This window comes from Thunnus thynnus, chromosome 17 (assembly GCF_963924715.1).
Source record: "Thunnus thynnus chromosome 17, fThuThy2.1, whole genome shotgun sequence".
Classification (NCBI taxonomy): domain Eukaryota; kingdom Metazoa; phylum Chordata; class Actinopteri; order Scombriformes; family Scombridae; genus Thunnus; species Thunnus thynnus.
The window spans coordinates 2137777-2156936 of record NC_089533.1 but is presented as its reverse complement, the minus strand read 5'-3'; the positions used below and the strand labels follow the sequence as shown (position 1 = coordinate 2156936).

At 36.9% G+C, this 19160-nt stretch overlaps 1 protein-coding gene across 7 annotated transcripts; it reads right to left on the bottom strand.

The window, feature by feature from the left end:
* Positions 1-1468: 1468 nt before the first annotated feature.
* Positions 1469-18284, bottom strand: lat (linker for activation of T cells). 7 transcript variants are annotated; one of them, XM_067616458.1, is made up of 15 exons: positions 17403-18284; positions 16634-16828; positions 12556-12665; positions 12323-12362; positions 11470-11498; positions 10378-10435; positions 9183-9241; positions 8966-8998; positions 7668-7713; positions 7502-7566; positions 6221-6253; positions 5986-6024; positions 4976-5038; positions 3709-3779; positions 1469-3619 (listed from the first exon to the last, which is right to left on the bottom strand). In XM_067616458.1, the coding sequence occupies exons 3-15, from the start codon at positions 12656-12658 to the stop codon at positions 3593-3595; spliced, it is 666 nt and encodes a 221-aa protein (XP_067472559.1). In that variant the 5' UTR covers positions 12659-12665; positions 16634-16828; positions 17403-18284; the 3' UTR covers positions 1469-3592. The 7 variants fall into 7 exon arrangements, with proteins under 7 accessions (XP_067472559.1, XP_067472558.1, XP_067472557.1 ...); XM_067616457.1 differs by lacking the exon at positions 16634-16828 and having other exon boundaries at positions 17403-17864; positions 18001-18282; XM_067616456.1 differs by lacking the exon at positions 16634-16828 and having other exon boundaries at positions 17403-17867; positions 18005-18282.
* Between the last annotated feature and the right edge of the window lie 876 nt (positions 18285-19160).

Sequence of the window (19160 nt, the reverse complement as noted above, 5' to 3'; positions counted from 1 at the left end):
TAAGAATGTAATCGACCTCTCGTTCTTCCCGCTCCTCTCACCGGTTTCACTCTTCAAATCGACAATTAGAATAGAAATTAAACCGTTAACTAAACCGTCGCTCGTCTGTCTCTAAACGTCGCTGGTTAGTTTCTTCTTTCCTGTCAAGTTGATTACGACAGTTTTTAGTTTTGCTGCTCGACATAATGAGCTCAGGATTTATCAGGAGGGCGGCTGCTTTACTCCAAACAGTATGAACCTGGACTGAACATTAATTAACATTAGATCCTGACTGATCCTGTCAGAGATTTAAATAATCAATGAAGTTATGCCGCAGCGTCTCTGAATGGAGAGACGCAGCTGCAAGGAGATCACTGTATACAACTCTCTCTCCATCCAGACGTGGAGTATTTATCTGTATCCTGAATGTTTATCCTGGACGGGGCGGACCTGGTCTGGTCCTACTGCTGGTTAATAATGAACGAATTTGGTCTTTGAAAACGGAAATGATGTCGGTGTTTATTTGCATATAAAGCGTTGAAGTGAGATCTGATCACAAACGGTCACCCAGGACGCATGTAAATACCAGGTGTAAACAACTACTTTACTGTAACTAAGTCTGTTCAAGTTGATTTTCTGACTGTAGAGAATGAATGGCAGCAAATGATGAACAGTAGGAAAAATATTAAAGGAGTAGTATCAACATTTTGGGAAAATAAAGCACTAATTTGCCTTATTTCCGAGTTAGACGATGAAAACACACCTGCCAACACTTCTAGTTGCTCACAAATTAACAAGTTTTATCTCTTTTGTTTGATTTGAAATGTAAAAATGGCAGTTTGTAGTTTTAGGTAGTTTAGGCGTGTATGTTCTGTGTATGTACAGTCTGAAGAGCGTTTAACTAGAAGAAGAGATACTTCCAGCAATTTGCACTGAGTATTGTTCACAAAAAAGTTGTGGTCGCTGCACCAACTGTCATTTTGCAAGAAATAATTCCAGTTACTTCAGTGGTTCCCAGTTCCCCTAAAAACCACAAACTGAGGTTTTTACACAGATTTTTAAAAATGAGATATAACGTGTTAATCAGTGAGCTTCAGACTAGCTGTCTTTAAGCTTAAGACAAGTAGCTCCATATTTAAAGCACAGACGTTATTAATCTTGACAAGAAAGCAAATAAGTGTATTTTCCAAAATGACAAACAATTTCTATAAATACTTTATAAATTCATCGTCATCACAGCAATCTTTTGGCGGCGCGACGCATCACATCAGGACAAGAACGTGATAAAATTGCTGCATTTCTGAAGAGACGACGTGTGTTAAAGTAAAGCTACCTGAAGCGAACGTTCTTCCTTCACTGCAAATAATTGATTTCACTAAACGTCGGCCTGTTCCTCTATCAGCTGCCATACTGTGGTCGGTTGGATGGATGTGGTCGTTAAAAGAAAGTATCTGTTAAATGTTCATATAAGGAATGAAATCTAGAACAGTTTAAAGTTTTGTAAAGGTTTAATTGAAGTGTAGTTATTTAAAAAAAAACAAAAAAAACATTTCTATTACACACGATTTGAAAACAGATCCAGAGACAAGACGGTAACAACACATAAATACACTAAAAAAAAAAACAAACGTTTGGATGTAGACATTCTCAGGAGTTGTCAGTAAAAACCAAAATAAAGCTCAAACATATCACATACACACCATCAGTGTGGTCTAAACCTCTCATTATGTTAGACGGACACTGTGGAGGAAAGGGTTAACCAATAAAAAAAAAAACTGTAATAGCTCGTTAAAAATTACTTTTAAAAAACTACAGAATTTGAACTCTTCTGACTGAAGAGTTCAATGGAAACTGTCCGAACTGCCTGCCGCCTGACGAGACACATAACTCTGTTGTTGGGAGTATTTTCACTCTGCTGACACGTTTAAATCTGGATTTTTCATTTAGTGACGGTCCGAATTAGTGGTTCCAAAAGTTTTCTGACTTGTGTATTTGATTTGTCAAATGAATGAAGCCTCGTCACTGTAATTTCTTATTAACTTAAGAATTAATTTGTAAACACAACGAGGGATCACTGCCGATAAGAACTCTTTCAATGTACATTTGTGTATGCTGGTATTGTTTTAAGACAGATTTGATATAGATAGATATATCTGGGTTTTGAATTGTTGTCATTTTTCAGTCTTTTCTGACTTTTTTAGACTTAAAGATTACCAAAAAATAATCTAAATAGCTCTAAATAGTGCAGGAAACAAATAATTTAGTGAAAATGGTCTTTGCTCTTCTTTTCATGGAGATACCAGCGTATCTTATATTCCTAACAGCTGATTAAAGAATTAAAGAAGATTCTTTATTTTTCTTATTGTCAACAAATCTCGTGAAAACACCCAAACCAACGTGTTAGTCCGTCTCTCAATACTTTCCTCCTTCCCTGCTTTTGTCTGTGTCTCTACAGCTCCGAGCTCATTGGTTCCTACTGATCTTTAAAAAACACCTCACAAATATATAGTTTCATTCATGGTAATGAAACAAGAATCAGCTAAATACCAATAATTACTCCTTAGTTTACCCCTGAAAACCTACCAGAACCCTTAATCTCAGATTAAAGTAGGCAGAGATTCATTAATGTGTCCATCAGTTTGAAATCCAAACCCATTGAAAACACCTTTAATTTGATTTATTTATTCTATTAATTACTAATTTACACATTCATGTGCTGCTGATCTATTCTCTGTTGTCTCCTACACACAATAACATTCTCCATTTCTTCACAAAATATTAGATATACTGTATGTATTTAAAAGGATCTTCATTTTTAATTATGACAGATTCATGGCATGGGGACACTTGATGGATAAATTAAATGGATCATAATCTGTTGAGGTATTTTTTAATGGATTATATGCACAGATCAAGGTGATTTTAAGGGGGTAAAACCGCCTTGCTAGCTGCAACATCGTTTACCTCAAGCAGGATCACTCCACATGTAAGTTTAAGGGGTAAAAATTTCAAATTGACCAAAAACTATGACGATCAAACCTGATATTAAGGCCTTTCAAGGTATAAATTAAAAGTTAGTTTGGCCCAAACCAAACACCATTTTTCACCATTTTCAGACATTTTATAGACCAAACGACTAATCAATTAATCAAGAAAATAATCGACAGATTAATTAATGATTAATAATCATTAGTTGCAGCCTTAATGGAATCAAGGGAGAAACAAGGGAGGTCTATGGCGCAAAGGAAATCAGATATATCACATAGATTTGTTGACAAGAAGGAAAATAAAGAACTTTAGCAGACTAATCCTTTAAGACTGGAAGTGGAGATCATAAAAGTGAAACCTCACTGACTTTTTTTTGTTTGTTTTTAAGCCCTACAGATCACAAGTGTCCCCAGATGAACCCTCAGGAACTGAGAGGAGTGAGGTTCAGTTCTCCACATTGCTACTCCACAAGAGTCATTTTTTCAGTCTCTTTTTCTCAGTCTTGCAGCAAGTTTAAATAAACACCGTCAGCAGTTAAACACCGTCACAAGGCCGAAGTAGGAAAATAAAAAAACGGAGGCAGTGGAAAAGCTCACGGTCAGGCAGGTCAGAGGTCATTCCCTCGTCAGTCTGTGGGCTGGCTGTGGATCATCTGAAAGGAAAAACAAAAACTGAGCAACGGCTGCTTCAGGACAAAAAAAAAAAACCCCTTTAAATACCAGCAAGCTCATGTGAACTTACTGGTGGCTGATTGACGTAGTTCCCATCATCGTCGTCATCGTCATCGCTGTCACTTTGAGCCGATTCTTCTGCTGGAAAACATGAAATCAAACATCAGATTAAACAGATTTGTGACGGGAAACCTCAGAGAGCTTCCAGAATGTGAAGAGTTCATCCTCGGATTTTGATTTCGTGTGTACAAGTGGAAATTTTTGGCTGACGATGGTCTAAGATGAAAGGTCGAAAGGTCAACAACATCACCGAAAAAAATCATCCTCTGGAAAGCATGAATGTACACCATAATTCAAAGTAAACCAACCAGTAGACAGAAAGCTCCAGAATAGCTACTAAATGGACTTTGTGGTGAGTTTTATGTTGACTACTGTTTCTGAGGTCTTTGAATCTCAAAGCTTGGAAAACAATAACTGATTTTTTTGGCCACTTGGGGGCAGCGTAACAAACTGAAAACACAACATGTGACCAAGCGTCTAGCTCTAGCGGCAAATTCCGGCACCCTAACCAGTCTCACTCCTCATGCCTACACCTTACCAACCCAACCAACGAAGGCAATGAGTACTAGCCAATCAGAGGCAGAGTAGGACGGGTCATGACTTTGCCATCCTGGGAAAAAAAATTTGGCCTCCAGGGCTGAAAAAATGAAGCCTACATGCCAAAAACTGCAGTTCCTCGAATGGCCACTTGAGGCCGGCTCTAATGGCAAGTCAATCCCAAAAGACACCCATGTTAAAACGCCCAACTTTAAAGCTAAAATAAACATGTTTACGGTCTGGTACAAAAGCTAATTTCCCCGTTCACGAGAACTGTACAGGGGGGTGAATTTTTATATAACTCACCTGTTGAAATTTTATTAAGACTTAAAGTTATGCGTAATTAGGGGCGTTGCGACTTTGAGTGACACTTCCTTGGATAAGAAGCATTCTGCATATCACAGAAACAACTATATTTCAGTGCTAATTTTTTAAAAAATGTTCTTAATATAATTAGCATGGGCTCCAAGATATATATATATTTTATATATATATATATAAAAAACACTGTACTTGAGTTTCTTGAGCTTTTTGAAGCCTTTATTAAATAAACTTTCATATCTACATTAGCACCAAATAAAATCAGTCAGTAATGCCTTAAAATAAATCCATTAACACAGGGACGCTGGAAGTCAGTCAGTGTTTGGGGTGCTGAGATAAAGTCTATATAATGACGTCATATTAAATGCTGCGCAGAAAACTTGAACATCAACATGCTGTATGTCAAAGCAGCATAGTACCATATTCAGCTATGGACATGGACGTCCTCTTGCTCTCATTCGAAGCATGTCGCACTACCAGATCTGTGACAGAAACAAGAAATAATGTAACTTACTAATAATCAATTCATACGCCCTGTAACCTGTGAGACAGGAAATTGAGAGACGGGGAGCGAGCTACATAACTAATTGTCCAGCAGCACCATCACCACACCCAAGTTTAAAACAATGAACACATAAAGCATCTGAAATTTACAGTGAACTCAGACTCTGTGATCAATACTTTGGTGATCAGTTTGTCAGACACTGTGATCAATACTTAATTGATCAGTTTGATGTGTCGTTTCAGTGTTTCTGTATATACTGATATCTTTGGGTGTAAAATGCATCGTGTTGTGCAAAAATATGAATCATGAGTCTCAACACATGATCCTGTGGCTGATCAATAATACTGATTAAATCCTGGATTGATACAATTTCTTATGAGTGAAGCTTTGTCCAGTGTGGACTATATTCTGAGGAAACAACAGGATTCTCATGTTAACGTTACTTTCTTTTAAATCTCTCTTGCTCACCTTTTATTTTCTATGCTAATTACTTTTCATTTTGCATGCTAATGTTAAGTTTTATTTTATATGCTAATGTTACTTTTTTTTAAGCTAACATTATTTTCTATTTATGCTAACACTGCATTTTTAGTTTTCATTCAAATGTTAAGTTTTTTTTGCATGCGAACATAACTTTTCTATTTTTATGCTGATGTTACTTTTTATTTTTCATGCTAACATTGTTTATTTTCTTTGCTAACATTACTTTTTTGTATTTTATGCTAACGTTACTTTATTATTTTCATGCTAACGTTACTTGTGTGAGAGGAGCTTCAGTGTTTTTTTAACTAGTGCTGCTGGATGTTTGGGACACTCACAGTTCATTTTTCACTACCTGTAGAACTATGTTTGTGTAGTCTGTGTTAGCATTAGCACTGCTGCTACTACTAAAGAAAACACAGAGGAATTGAACTTCCAACTCACTGTGCAGCGGTTCCACATTCAGATAGTCTCTGTCCTCCTCTGAAGAGAGAAGAAGAAAATGGTAAATGTGATGTACAGCTGTGTAAACACGCAAATTCTTATGAACAATGTTAAAATGAAGAAGGATAACCATAGAAAAGAAAATTACTGGTACTTAGTTACATCCCACCACTGCGTTATAATGACTAATAATGTTTAAAGGAAACAGCATCACAACACATGTGAACTAACTCACCTTTGTTGATATTCTCGTAATCATGTTGAGTATCTGTGGATGAAAACAGACATTGTTTATCAGTTTTTTGTGATTATTGCAGCCAAAAATGCTTGATTTGGCAGCGGCCTTTCTCAAAAATTGCGATGCAATTACGATACTTTTTCTGCACTCTTTGTTGCGGTAAAATTGCGGGAATAGGGAAAAATTATAAGCAATGAAAAATTATATGATTTAAAAAAAAAAAAAAAATACTACCAATGAAGAGTCATATGTATATGTATCCATATTTAAGTGCTATTTTTCAATTTATTTTGTGAGCATGAGAATCATGGGCTAAAAGTTTACATAAAAAAGAAAATAGTGTACTTGAGTTCCATTTATAAGCCTTTATTTAATAAACTTTCACCTCAACATTAGCACCAAATATCAGTCAATAATACCATTAAAATAAATCCATTAACATAAAAATATCGCTTCATATAGACATGTATATAACTCATGTATGAAACTACAGTTCAGTGTTCTCTATGATACTCCATCATCTCCTCTCTCAAAAGCTCCAGTGTGGAGTCGTTGGTTGTGGCACAAGAAAACCAAGGCTCTGAGGGTTTCGGTTTATAGTTGATCTCCTTCAGCTAGACAACACCAACTTATAGATGCTGTTGTTTCTTCCATCTGAAGGTGCTGTGATGACCAGCGTTGGCAGATGCACAATAATTCTCATATTTGTACAATAATTTTGCTGTCTGTATGATGTACGATCAATAATGCCAAAAGTCCAACAGTGTACGATAATTTGATCATCTTGTGCCAGCACAGGCAGCAGCAGACCGTGTTTTCTGAAATTACACATTTACGCCTATTTGTTGTCTTGGTTATGACTTGTGTACAATAATTATCCTGAAAATACGATAATCTTAGGCCTCTGGTACGATACTTAAACATTTCCCATCTGGTAACGCTGTCGATGACATAAGTTACCACGACACAAAGTCGCAAAATCACAATTTCCTGGAGGGACTGGTTTATATTCAGTTTCCTCAAATCCACTGATCCTCAGTCCTTCTGATGATGAAGCTGATGATGCAGCATTCATCCTTTCTCTTCCATTATCTGATTTTTCCTCACTTTCATTCTCAGTTTTCCTCTTAGTGTTAGTGTCTTTCTCTGTATTACTTATATGTCATTAAATACAGAGAAAATATGATCAAACATGAATAAAACTTGCTTGTTTTTATCACTTATAAACTGATCTCAGAGCTGCCGGATGATAAACTCTCTTTGTGTCTCTTATGGTACCTGAACTGGGCGTTGAAGCTCGGCTCTGATTGGTCAGAGGAGCTTCACCATCGGGCAACACGATTCTGAAGGAACCACAGAAGAAGAGACGATCAGATCAGACTCAAAAAAACAAAAAAGACAGAAGAAAACCATGCAGATGATGCAGCAGAAAGAGGAAACCTACATGTAGTCTGTGTCTGTGTAGCTCTCAGGGTTTACATAATCAGGTCCTGAGAAAAAGCACATTAACATCAAAAAAAGGAAACAATATATTCACATTGTCATTGTGAAAGGCACAATTATGTCTCAAGTCTCAAACTTTGTGTTTCAATTCTTGAACAAGTCATAATGCAAACATCACCCAATTTAAGGATAATTTAATTTAATTTAATTTAATAATTTAACATTTCAAACAGAGCAAGTTAGTGTAGTAAATATGCAAAACTCATGAATTACCTTTAAGTAAACTTTTCCATACAGCAATGTAAAAATACTTCATAACAAGTAAAAGTCCTGCATTAAAAGTCCTACTACAGTAAAAGTACATAAGTATTATGAGCTTGATGTAGTTAAAGTATTGCAGTAAAAGTAGTGGTTTGGTCCCTCTGACTGATATATTATTATATATGACATCATTAGATTATTAATAGTGAAGCATCAGTGTTAGAGCAGCATGTTACTGTTGTAGCTGCTGGAGGTGGAGCTAGTTTACACTACTTTATATACAGTTAGCTAGTTTAGTCCAGTGGTTCCCAACCTAGGGGTCGGGCCCCTCCAAAGGGTCAGCAGATAAATCTGAGGGGTGGTGAGATGATTAATGGGAGAGGAAAGAAGAAAAAACAAAGTTCTGATACACAAATCTGTTTTCAGTTTTTGGACTTTTTCTCTAATCTTTGATTTTTGCTGAAATATTGGATCATTTGAACATTTATTGAAATGAAAGCATGTGAGAAGTTTAGAGGGAAAAATCAGTATTTGGTGGAGCTGTTAACAACTCATAGACATGTGAAATGTGACCCCGAGCAGAGCATGGAACTCTAAAACACTTTGCAGAAACTGGATCAGTTGTATCAGAGTTGTATCAGACAGAATTGCCACCTCGTTTCACCGCATTTCCATCTTGAGTCTGACATTACTTCCACTCTAACAAATTTCCATGGGGGAGGGGGATTTGATTCAATCACCACTAAATGCTCCGGCTGGTGGGGATGTGGTGGGTGACGTACTGCGAGTTGGGTGGTGCTTAGTTTTGGCTCGTCTGTTTTCAACATGGTGGCCGGGTCACAAACTGTCATATATTACAGCTAAAAAGTGTTTTAACGCTTAAGTTGCAGGAGTCTCGTGATTTGTTGCCAGTAGAGATTCACGGTGCCTCAAATAAAAATGACTTCAGATTTGGTTTTTTATCAGCATCCTGTTGGGAACAAATGTTCATTACAGAGGAAACAACAAACTCATTTCTAATGGAAAATGTGGTCTTACCATCTGGTGAATTCTCGTAACTCGGATTACTTTCTGTAGAAAAGAATAAAAAAAAAAATAAGGACGGTTCAGATAGATGAACATGTCTGAAAGTTAGAGCAATAATTAAAGTGTGTTAATGCTGTGAACTACCAACATCAGAGATAAACTGCAGTATGTGACAACAGAAAACTTTAAAATATGAACAGATGGAAGTCAGAGAAAAGAAATATCTCACCAGTTTCTGTCGGGGTGATGGATGGGTATCTCCGAGTTCCAGGATCAGATGAATGTGGGCTGAATGTGAAAAAGGAAAATTAAAAACACATCAGTTTGAGGGACGTCTGAGAGAAAACTTGAAAATTAGATTTTTGTAGCCGATAGTAACCAAGATACATTATATTTTCTCCATTATTTTTACATATGTTTTGTTTACATAACTGTTTTTCTATTTTGTAACTTATTTCTCAATATTTTTGATACTGTAAATTTACAATCATTGCCAGTTTATCAGGTACACTTAGCTAATACTAATGCTGTCTAATAGAACAGCCCTGCAATGATATCACAGCCTTATAGAGAGTATAATGTTCTGCTTTTGTGGAAATTGTTTTCTAAAAAGGTTTTCAGGGCTGCAACAAACGATTATTTTCATTCAATATACTTTTATGTAACACCAAGAAAAGCAGTGATTTCTCACATTTTAGAAGCTGGAACTGTCAAATTTTTGGCATTTTTGCTTGAAAAATTACAATTAGTTGATAATTGCAACTCAAGTCAACAAGGTTTTAATTAAACTTTATGGTATGGAATTAGATTCCTCTACACTGACAGATATTTTCCTATATTTCATAAACCAACTTTTTATAAATGAGTGGAAAAACAGCAGCACAAGCTAAAGCCTCCAAAACAAGTGGACAGTTGAATAAATACATCTGTAAAACAGCTTCAACTAAAACTCAACATTATAAACATACTGCACGGTAAAAGTTTCATTGGATCTGTAGTTTTTTGTATGCTAAAAAAATAATTGTTGTTTAACTTTATTAGAATCACAAAACTTTAAGCTTCTGATAACAAATTCTGTAGTGGAGCCAGTTTGTCCTACAATATGGAAAGTAAACTCCAGGAACATGCTTCATTTATTGTCTATTAAATAAACTCTATTATCAGTTATACCTTATTCTTATTGTTGCACTGTATATTGCATTTTGTGTGGTTATACTATCTATCTATCTCTATTGCCAACACAGCCAGAGAAGGGAGAAGGAGGATTGGGACCACAAAAACCACTCCACAGACCACTAGCGTCACCGGTAGTTACTAGTGGTAGTAACCAGTGATCCGTGTCAGCGACCACGGTCAGTGGACAGACCACTGAATTGGTCTGCTGATATGATCCCAGGTGTGTTTTGTTATAAAAAGTAACTTACAAAGGTGACAACAGGATGGGGGGAGAACGCATGGAGCTCAGATCGGTGGTCGGCTGAGCTGCAATTCAACAGAAAATCACATCCAACATCATCATCATTATTATTATTACAGACAATCAATATATCATCATCAGCATAGAAATGTAACCGACTGACTGTTCACAATGTCTCGAATACTAAACCACTGAACAAATGAAAACTGTGACTTCATGGTGACAGTGAATGTAAACTCCATCTATCCTTGAAATGCTACAGATGGTTAATTCCTTCTGTTGCTACAGATCCAGCCAGACGTCACGTGATAGAAAAGAAATATGGATATAGAATAATGGTCTCTTCCTGCTCTCTGTGATCACATACTCTGTGTTTTAATGCAACTGCATTACCGCCATATAGTTGGTATAATTGGTTTACATATTTTTCTGTTTCTGTTGTCAGATATCAGAGAAAAAATTTAATTTGATTACTCCTTATAAATATTATGTTAACTATCTGTCCTTACCAAGCAGTTGAGGTGCAGATAAAATCATTATTGTAGAATCATGATATCATCAGACAAAATTAACAGAAATACAGGTTAATGACAGCAGCTGAGCTGTGAGATCGACTGTATTCACATTTCAATTCAGTCCTCTAAGAATCCATAAGCTGTTAAAATTATAAACATGTTTTTTTATTTAAAAAAACTGTATGAACTGCAACCCCCTTTGCTTAAAAATGTTAAGCATGTTGAGTGTTTGTCAGTACATTTAATATGTACTTCATTCATTGTATTGAAAATGTTTTTTGCAGTTTAAAATGAATGGGACTTAAACTTCTGCAAAGTTTATTTATCTATTATTATTCAATAAAGGGTTGTGCTTTTCCTGCCATGCACTGACGAGTTGTGGCTCCATGAAAAGATTTAAGAAGTGTATAAAAAGTAAAAGGATCTTAAAATATATTCAGAGGGAGAAGCTTTCTGTAATGGAACTGTTTTACACACTTTTCAGATTTAAGTGAATTATAGAAATTAAAGCAGATGAACAAACTTCTAACTAAAAACAAGCTTCAACAAACTTCCCTCAACAGCATCAAGTGTTTCAGACTTACCTGGATGGATAACTCTGAATTCATTGGAGCTGAAAGAAAGAGGAGAAGAGATGTATTAGAAAAACACACAGCTGCTGTTCATTGTCATCACCAGTGGGTCAAAGAAGTATTCAGATCCTTTACTTAAGGAAAAGTACAGTACAGCAATATAAAATACTCCATTATAAGTAAAAGTCCTGCATGAAATATCCTACCACAGTAAAAGTACATAAGTATTATGAGCTTGATGTAGTTAAAGTATTGCAGTAAAAGTACATAAGTATTATGAGCTTGATGTAGTTAAAGTATTGCAGTAAAAGTACATAAGTATTATGAGCTTGATGTAGTTAAAGTATTGCAGTAAAAGTACATAAGTATTATGAGCTTGATGTAGTTAAAGTATTGCAGTAAAAGTACATAAGTATTATGAGCTTGATGTAGTTAAAGTATTGCAGTAAAAGTAGTGGTTTGGTCCCTCTGACTGATATATTATTATATATGACATCATTAGATTATTAATAGTGAAGCATCAGTGTTAGAGCAGCATGTTACTGTTGTAGCTGCTGGAGGTGGAGCTAGTTTACACTACTTTATATACAGTTAGCTAGTTTAGTCCAGTGGTTCCCAACCTAGGGGTCGGGCCCCTCCAAAGGGTCAGCAGATAAATCTGAGGGGTCGTGAGATGATTAATGGGAGAGGAAAGAAGAAAAAACAAAGTTCTGATACACAAATCTGTTTTCAGTTTTTGGACTTTTTCTCTAATTTTTGATAATTTGAACATTTATTGAAATGAAAGCATGTGAGAAGTTTAGAGGGAAAAATCACTATTTGGTGGAGCTGTTAACAACTCATAGACATGTGAAGTACTACTTACGGCATGTAAATCTCTGAAGCGCTGGCTTGCCTGATGGAGACTGGTGGGAGGAAGCACAATTGTCATTTTAACAACTGAAATTTAAATGTATCAACTCTCGGCAGATAAAACCAAGAATCACAGAGTCAGTAATGACCATCAAAAGTGTGAAAACTTTGGTCTCAGGACCTCAAAACCACCGGATGTAAGAGTTAACATATACAGCAGCTGTTAACCACATGACATTAACTCACCCAACGGGCCTTGGTTCCTGCAGTCGAGACAGACGATGACTAGGACGATGAGGGAAATGAAGATAGCAACCACCAGGACCAGGAAGTACCAGGTTATGGCCATGGTTCATCTGAGGAGGACGTTATGAGAGGAGATTTAAAAGTTTCCAAAAATACAAAATATATCAGACTGACATTTAGGGAATTTTTGTAAATAAAATTATGCAAAAGACACCAAGAATATTTCCATTGGTCACATTCATCGTCATCATCATCATCACAAACAATCAATGTGACATCATCAGCAGAGAAATATAACACACTGACTCTTACTGTTCACAATGTCTTGTATAGTAAACTACTGAACAAATGAAAATTGTGACCTCATCCTGACAGTGAAACTCCAGCTATCCTCAAAATACTACAGAGGGTTAATTCCTCTGTTTCTGATTCAGCCAGAGGTAATGTGGTAGAAAAGAAATATGGCTGTAGAATTATGGTGGAGGCGACACAATTAAGTTTTCAGTTCTTCAACCAGACAAAAAAGTTAATCTAGCAAATAACACGTTATGATGAATATGTGCCTTCTGACCATAAGTATAGATGATTCCAGGTTGTAGGCAGAACAAGACAAGCCACCATTACTGAGGTGTCACCTCATTTGAAAACTGCAACTTTACTGTTTTAGTTCACTCTCAGCGCTCTCATAGCGTCATTTTCGGCCGCAGCAGGCAGCTGTTTTCTGAGAAAAGCTCTAAAAAGCCGCTGTATACTACCTGCTCAGCACCAAACGGATAACAGACACAGTTAGCTGTAGACTAGCTGGTGAACATAGTGGAGCATTTAGCAGCTAAAGAGCTGGATATTTCCCTCAGGAGTTGGTGGAGAGCAAAAACAGTTAAAAGAGAGTGAATATTTGCTAACATGTTAGCCACAACTACTTTATAAGCTGATAATATGACAGAAATTGTTTTTACAGACTATTCTGCTGAAAACAAGTGGACAACAAAATTAATATCCAACCAATTTAACCAGACTGAAACTATTAAGGACCCAGAATAAAACCCTGAGGAACCCCACAGGTATTTGTTAATTATTATGGGATGATGATGTTGCTCAGTAACAGCTGTTTGCTGAGAAGTTCAACATATCAACTTAAAAGCTGATGATATGTCAGTGTTGTGTTTGTTTTTGATGAAAACTAGTGGTCACATTTTGCAGATTTAAAAAAAAAAAAAAAAAAAAAGTATAAAAAGTATAAACTTTATATTTATTTTTACACTAATTTTGACCTTATAACTAACAGTATTATGTATTGTTATTGATGTGGTAGCCTTTGCTTACATTTTGTCAGTTTTTGTGCTCCATACAGTATAGTTCTAATAAACTTAATCAGTGCTGCAATTAACAGTTGTTTTCCTAAACGATTAATCTGCAGATATATTTTGATTAGTTATTATATGTCTTGTTTTGTCTGGACATCAGTCACTAACCCAAAGATATTCAGTTTACTGTCATTTAAGACAAAGGAAACCAACAATTGATCATACTTGAAGCTGGAACCATAAATATTTTGCATTTTTATTGAAATATGTCAATCAATTATCAAAATAACTGCAAATTAATTGGTGGTCAACTAATCGTTGAAGCTCTAAACTTGACGCCGACAGCATTGCGGGGCTTCAACACATATTATCCTTTTTACACATTTTTACACAGTCATGTATTTATCATACAGCATGTTCTCTTTCTATTTTTGATGGAATTATGAACAGAAGGAAACCATGTTTTAGAAACCGAGGCTGCCTGCTGTATTTTCTTGAATAACTGGTGGTTTTTACTTTCCTGCAGCATCACAAGAACATGATGATAATCTGCCTCCTGATTGCAGAGGTGCGTCACACAGGAAGGAAAACCATTTTACACGTGGTACGACTGACTTACTGACTGACTGGTACATTGTCTTTCCTCTGTAAACCTGAACTCTCCACTAAACTCCTAGAAGACTAGAAATACACTAGAACAGAAAACACCTGCACCCCCTCATGTGACCTGAAAATGGAAACATCCAGATAAACATAGGTACTCTGCAGAAGAAGAAGCTCCCCCACGTTTAATTCTTCGAACACTCTTTATTTTATCGTCTTAACAGGGATCAAAACCAGATTAAAGCATGGGGAGGCGGCCATCTTGAGTCTTGGCTCCATCTTAATGCTTATTTTTTATTTTTCCTCACTACAACAAAAACCCCTGAAAGGTTTTAGTAAGCAGCCAAATAGAAATGACAGTAATAAAGTCGAAGATACGGAAAGGAAGTGCGACAGGAAAAGACATTGAACTGATGTAGCAGACTTTATCAAACAGATTATAGTTAATGACACTGCTGAGGAGATGATCTCGATACAGTGTAAAAATGAAAGACAGATGATGGTGATGCTCTGTGTTGTTTTCCAGAGAGACGGATATATTTCTTCTATTTAGAGGTTCTCATTTAATAAAAAAAACAAACAAAGCATCTTCTTTTCAAACAGCAGCTGTAACAGAACAGTTAAAAATGAAAAAAAAGAAAATAATCATTTTAAATCAGGAAATAATGTTATTTAAGAATAAAGAAATATGAATGAATATTTGGTGCCAACTTTTTGTACTGGAGCAGTCAGGAGAACTTCATTATCTCTATGATATCAGCCTAGAAACAGACAGAATCTCTGCTTAATTTAATATATTATATGTTTATTTTTGGAGAGCTGCTCCTGCAGTACAAATACCATGTGAATAGAACGTAAATGAGCTGCAAATGTTCAAAATATCCATGGTTGCAAAATCATATTATTAAAATACCAGGATAATGTCTGTCATTGTGCCAAAGTGACATTCATGTGACTGAAATCAGTGTGACTTAATGTAAACCAGAGGGGTCGCCTAGAAAACCACTTGTATAAAGCTCAACAAATGTTTTTATGTTATTATAAGTCTATTATCACTGTATATGATAAGAGGACCAGTTTTGCTTAGTACTCACCACACACAAGTAGTAAACACATTATTTCAGTACAGTTTCAGTTCAGGTCGCTAATTTTTAGCCTCGTTAGCAGCATTGCTAACATGTCGGTCCACCACTGTGGTTCGGACTGAAATACGTCAGCGACTATCTGATGGATTGGAGTGAAATTTGGTGCAAATATTCATGTTTCCCAGAGGATGAATTCTACTGACTTTGGTGATCCTCTGACTTTTCCTCTAGCGCCACCATCAGGTCAAAGTTTTTACTTATTCTATCTTATATCTCAACATTTGCTTGATAGTTTGGCACAAAATGTGGTTCAGACATTCGTGGTTTCCAGATGTTGTATTCCAATGGTGGAAGAAGTACTCAGATCCTTTACGTAAATAAAAGTAGAAATGTGACAATACCTCATTACAAGTACATGCTCTGCATTTAAAATCCTACTTAAGTAAAAGTATGTTAGTATTACCAGGTAAATTTACTATTGTTACTATTATTATTAAAAGTAAAAGTATTTGTTTTTGCAAAAATCAGGATTTGACGATATTAAGTACATTTAATAAAGTACATTATTAAGCAGGATTTCATTATCATTATTTGATCTTCAGGACTTTATAACATTGGCCACATAAATCATAAATCCCTCTGAGCGACTGTGAGATGATAATTTGTGTAGGAAAGAAGCAAAAACAAAGTTCTGACACATACATTTTGATTTATTTTCCAGAACTTTTTTCTCATCTTTGTGTTTTTGTGAAATATTGTTTGTTGTTATTGTTTTACCTCTTTGGGTTTTATTTATTTGAAACAAAGTTTAGAGGAGCGAACAGCTCACAGGCATCTGAAACATGATGACAAGGAGACACAACTACACACTGATGTTATGTGAAGTTTGGGAACTGCTGCTTTAATCTTAAATAATGCAGCATAATTTAGAAGCTTCTTATTTCATGTCAAATCTTCATCTGAAAAGTAACTAAAGCTGTCAAATAAATGTAGTGGAGTAGAAAGTACAATATTTCCCTCTGACATGTAGTGGAGTGGGAGTATAAAGTAGCAACACATGGAAATACTCAAGTTAAGTACAAGTACCTGAAAGTTGAACATAAGTACAGTACTTGAGTAAATGTACTTAGTTACTTTCCACCACTGGATGAGCTTCGTAGCTCCTGTAGCTGTAGCAGTGACAGTGTTTTCTGCAGGTCTGATGCTGCTGACTGAAACTCTTCCTGTAGCACAATCTACTGTCGCACCGTCTCACTGTAGTTTATAGATGTAGCACGTTTCCTGACAGCCACAAACACATTCAAAAAACACTTACAACTAATGTTACTGTCTACAGCAGGAAAGAGACGATATTCAACACCTTTGGACAGGAAATTTAAGACTTTTTAACACCAGCTAAGCTTCTTTTTTGAGAATTCAAGACGTGCAGGTACTCTGAGTCAGATCAAAAACTGACTGTGTGAGGATGAAAAAATCCCACCAGTGCAAGTGATGTAAAGTGTGGGATGTTTTAGTTCTTTCACAGGTTCAACTAAAGAAAAGTTATTTAATTTTTACTCCTACTGGTGTATTTGTAAACTTCTTGGTGCTCATTTAGCATTTGTTTCTGCCTCATTGAGTGACTGCAAGAGATATAGGCCCAAAGTGACGCGATGTCGGCACCACACAGAAAAAAAACTGAACAAGACAGATTTTGGTGCCACAGATTGAACACCGGTTTGGCTTCTTGACTTTGTTAGGCCCTGCTGTGAAACCCCTTGAGCTCGACCTTGTTCCTGTCCGTCAGATGCATGCTGGGAACCAACCTGAGGCTCCTCCATTGCACATGAGGAGATAAAATGATGAAAAAACTCACCTACACCTGAGGACAAATGTTGATTGGAGGGACAATCGTGTGGCGGCGAGGCAGATGGAGGATCGGTGAAGTTTCTCGTATCCCCCGCAGGATCTGGACCACATGAGGCGACTACTGTAACCAAACATCCGCCATATCTGAAGACGTCTATGCTCACTCTCTCCTTCTCTTCTGCCTCCGTCTGTCTTTCCACCCTGACGGCTGATCTGGTGTCTGATCTGCACCTTCAGCGACCTACTTTGGCGCTTTCCTCCCTCCCTCTTTGTCACAGACTCTCCTCCTTTGTCATCATTGCACCCAATCACCTTCTGAGTCAGGGCGCTATCTTAGGCGCTGGGTTTTGTTTTCAGGTCCCGCCACAGCTCCTCTGATCTTCTGTTGCCTTCCTCAGTGTTTCCTCTGAGAGAGATGATGACTGACCATCAGCTCAGGTCACGTTTGTCCAAAGAGATGGAGCACCAGCTTCTGAAATATGACAGAAAATACAGAGAAGAGTCACAAAAAGCACCTGTTTAGTGACCAAACCCTGAGCACAAGATTGCAGTTCATGAGTGTGACAAGCTTCTGCACAGGTTGACTCACTAGGCAGGTGACTCACTCACCAGCAAGCTGCTAGAAAAGTTCACAGCTCTCTTGCAGTGAACAGTGTGGCTGTGTGGGTTGATGTAACTGCCCTGAGCTGCGAGCTGCAAACTGCAACTGGTGGTGGAAATTAGAAAAGGGCCTGCAGCTCAGAGGAGCAAAATGTCAGAACAGAAAAAAAAAAAAAAAAGTTTCACACAAACACCTCGAACCAATCAGAAGATGTAACTGGGTGTTAAAAAGCTGCAGCGCTGTGTGAACGCTGCTGCAACCGTCGCAACATCCTCCCACCTACAAACAGGAAACCACACCGAGGGAAGGAAGCTGAGTCCTCCTCTCCTCTCCTCTTCTGTCCTCGCTCGGCCTATTTTCTCCTGTAAAGAGAAGATAACAGAAGACACAGAAAAAAGAAGAAGAGGGGGAGCAGATCAGAGAACCCCCCCCCCCCCCACCATGAATGAGGGAAGGAGAGGAGGGAGGACACCTGATGACAAGATGTTAAATTTTTGTTGATTCAAATTTTACAGCCAGGATTTTAGGGTCTAAATTCCCCCCAAACAAAGTCTGCAATGTAATGTTAGTTTAGGATCTGGGAACGTGGGCTGGATTTAAATTAATCTGACGCAATTTTGTGTAATTTCTCATGCATTCAAACTTGAGTATTTTAAAAAGAGACAACGCTAATCCAGAAGCGCCATTTTGTCGCCATTTATACTTTCCAGGTGGATTCTTTGGTTCAACAACAAATAATTGACACCTGAACAGGTTTTCTCACATTTTGAATTTTTCTTGCATTTTTCCCCACTACTATATGACAATTTTCATCATATCTTCATTAATTTGGTACATAACATTTTTACTTGCTGGCAGCGTGGCGCTACGGCATTATCAGTCTAACGGAGGGATTGCTGTGAAATTTTGTACAAACTATGGCTGCAACTAACAATTATTTTCATTATCAATGTTTATTTTCTTGATTAACCAATTAGTCGTTTGGAAAATAGTGAAAAATGCCCGTTACAATTTCCCAGAGTGAAAGTTGACGTCTTTAAATGTCTTTTGTCATGTATGACGAACATTAAATCATCACATTTGAGAAGTTGAAAACAGCCAATTAACTTTCCGCTAATCGACTAATCGACTAACTGTTGCAGCTCAGACATTCTTGTTCCCCAG

Excerpts from the sequence above, each read along its gene's own strand:
- lat (XM_067616458.1), bottom strand. The coding sequence starts at position 12,658 with ATGGCCATAACCTGGTACTTCCTGGTCCTGGTGGTTGCTATCTTCATT. Across the intron at positions 12,363-12,555 it reads CAGGAACCAAGGCCCGTTGG|TCTCCATCAGGCAAGCCAGC; the intron begins GTGAGTTAATGT and ends TCCTCCCACCAG. Across the intron at positions 9,242-10,377 it reads CCCATCCTGTTGTCACCTTT|CCCACATTCATCTGATCCTG; the intron begins GTAAGTTACTTT and ends TTTCACATTCAG.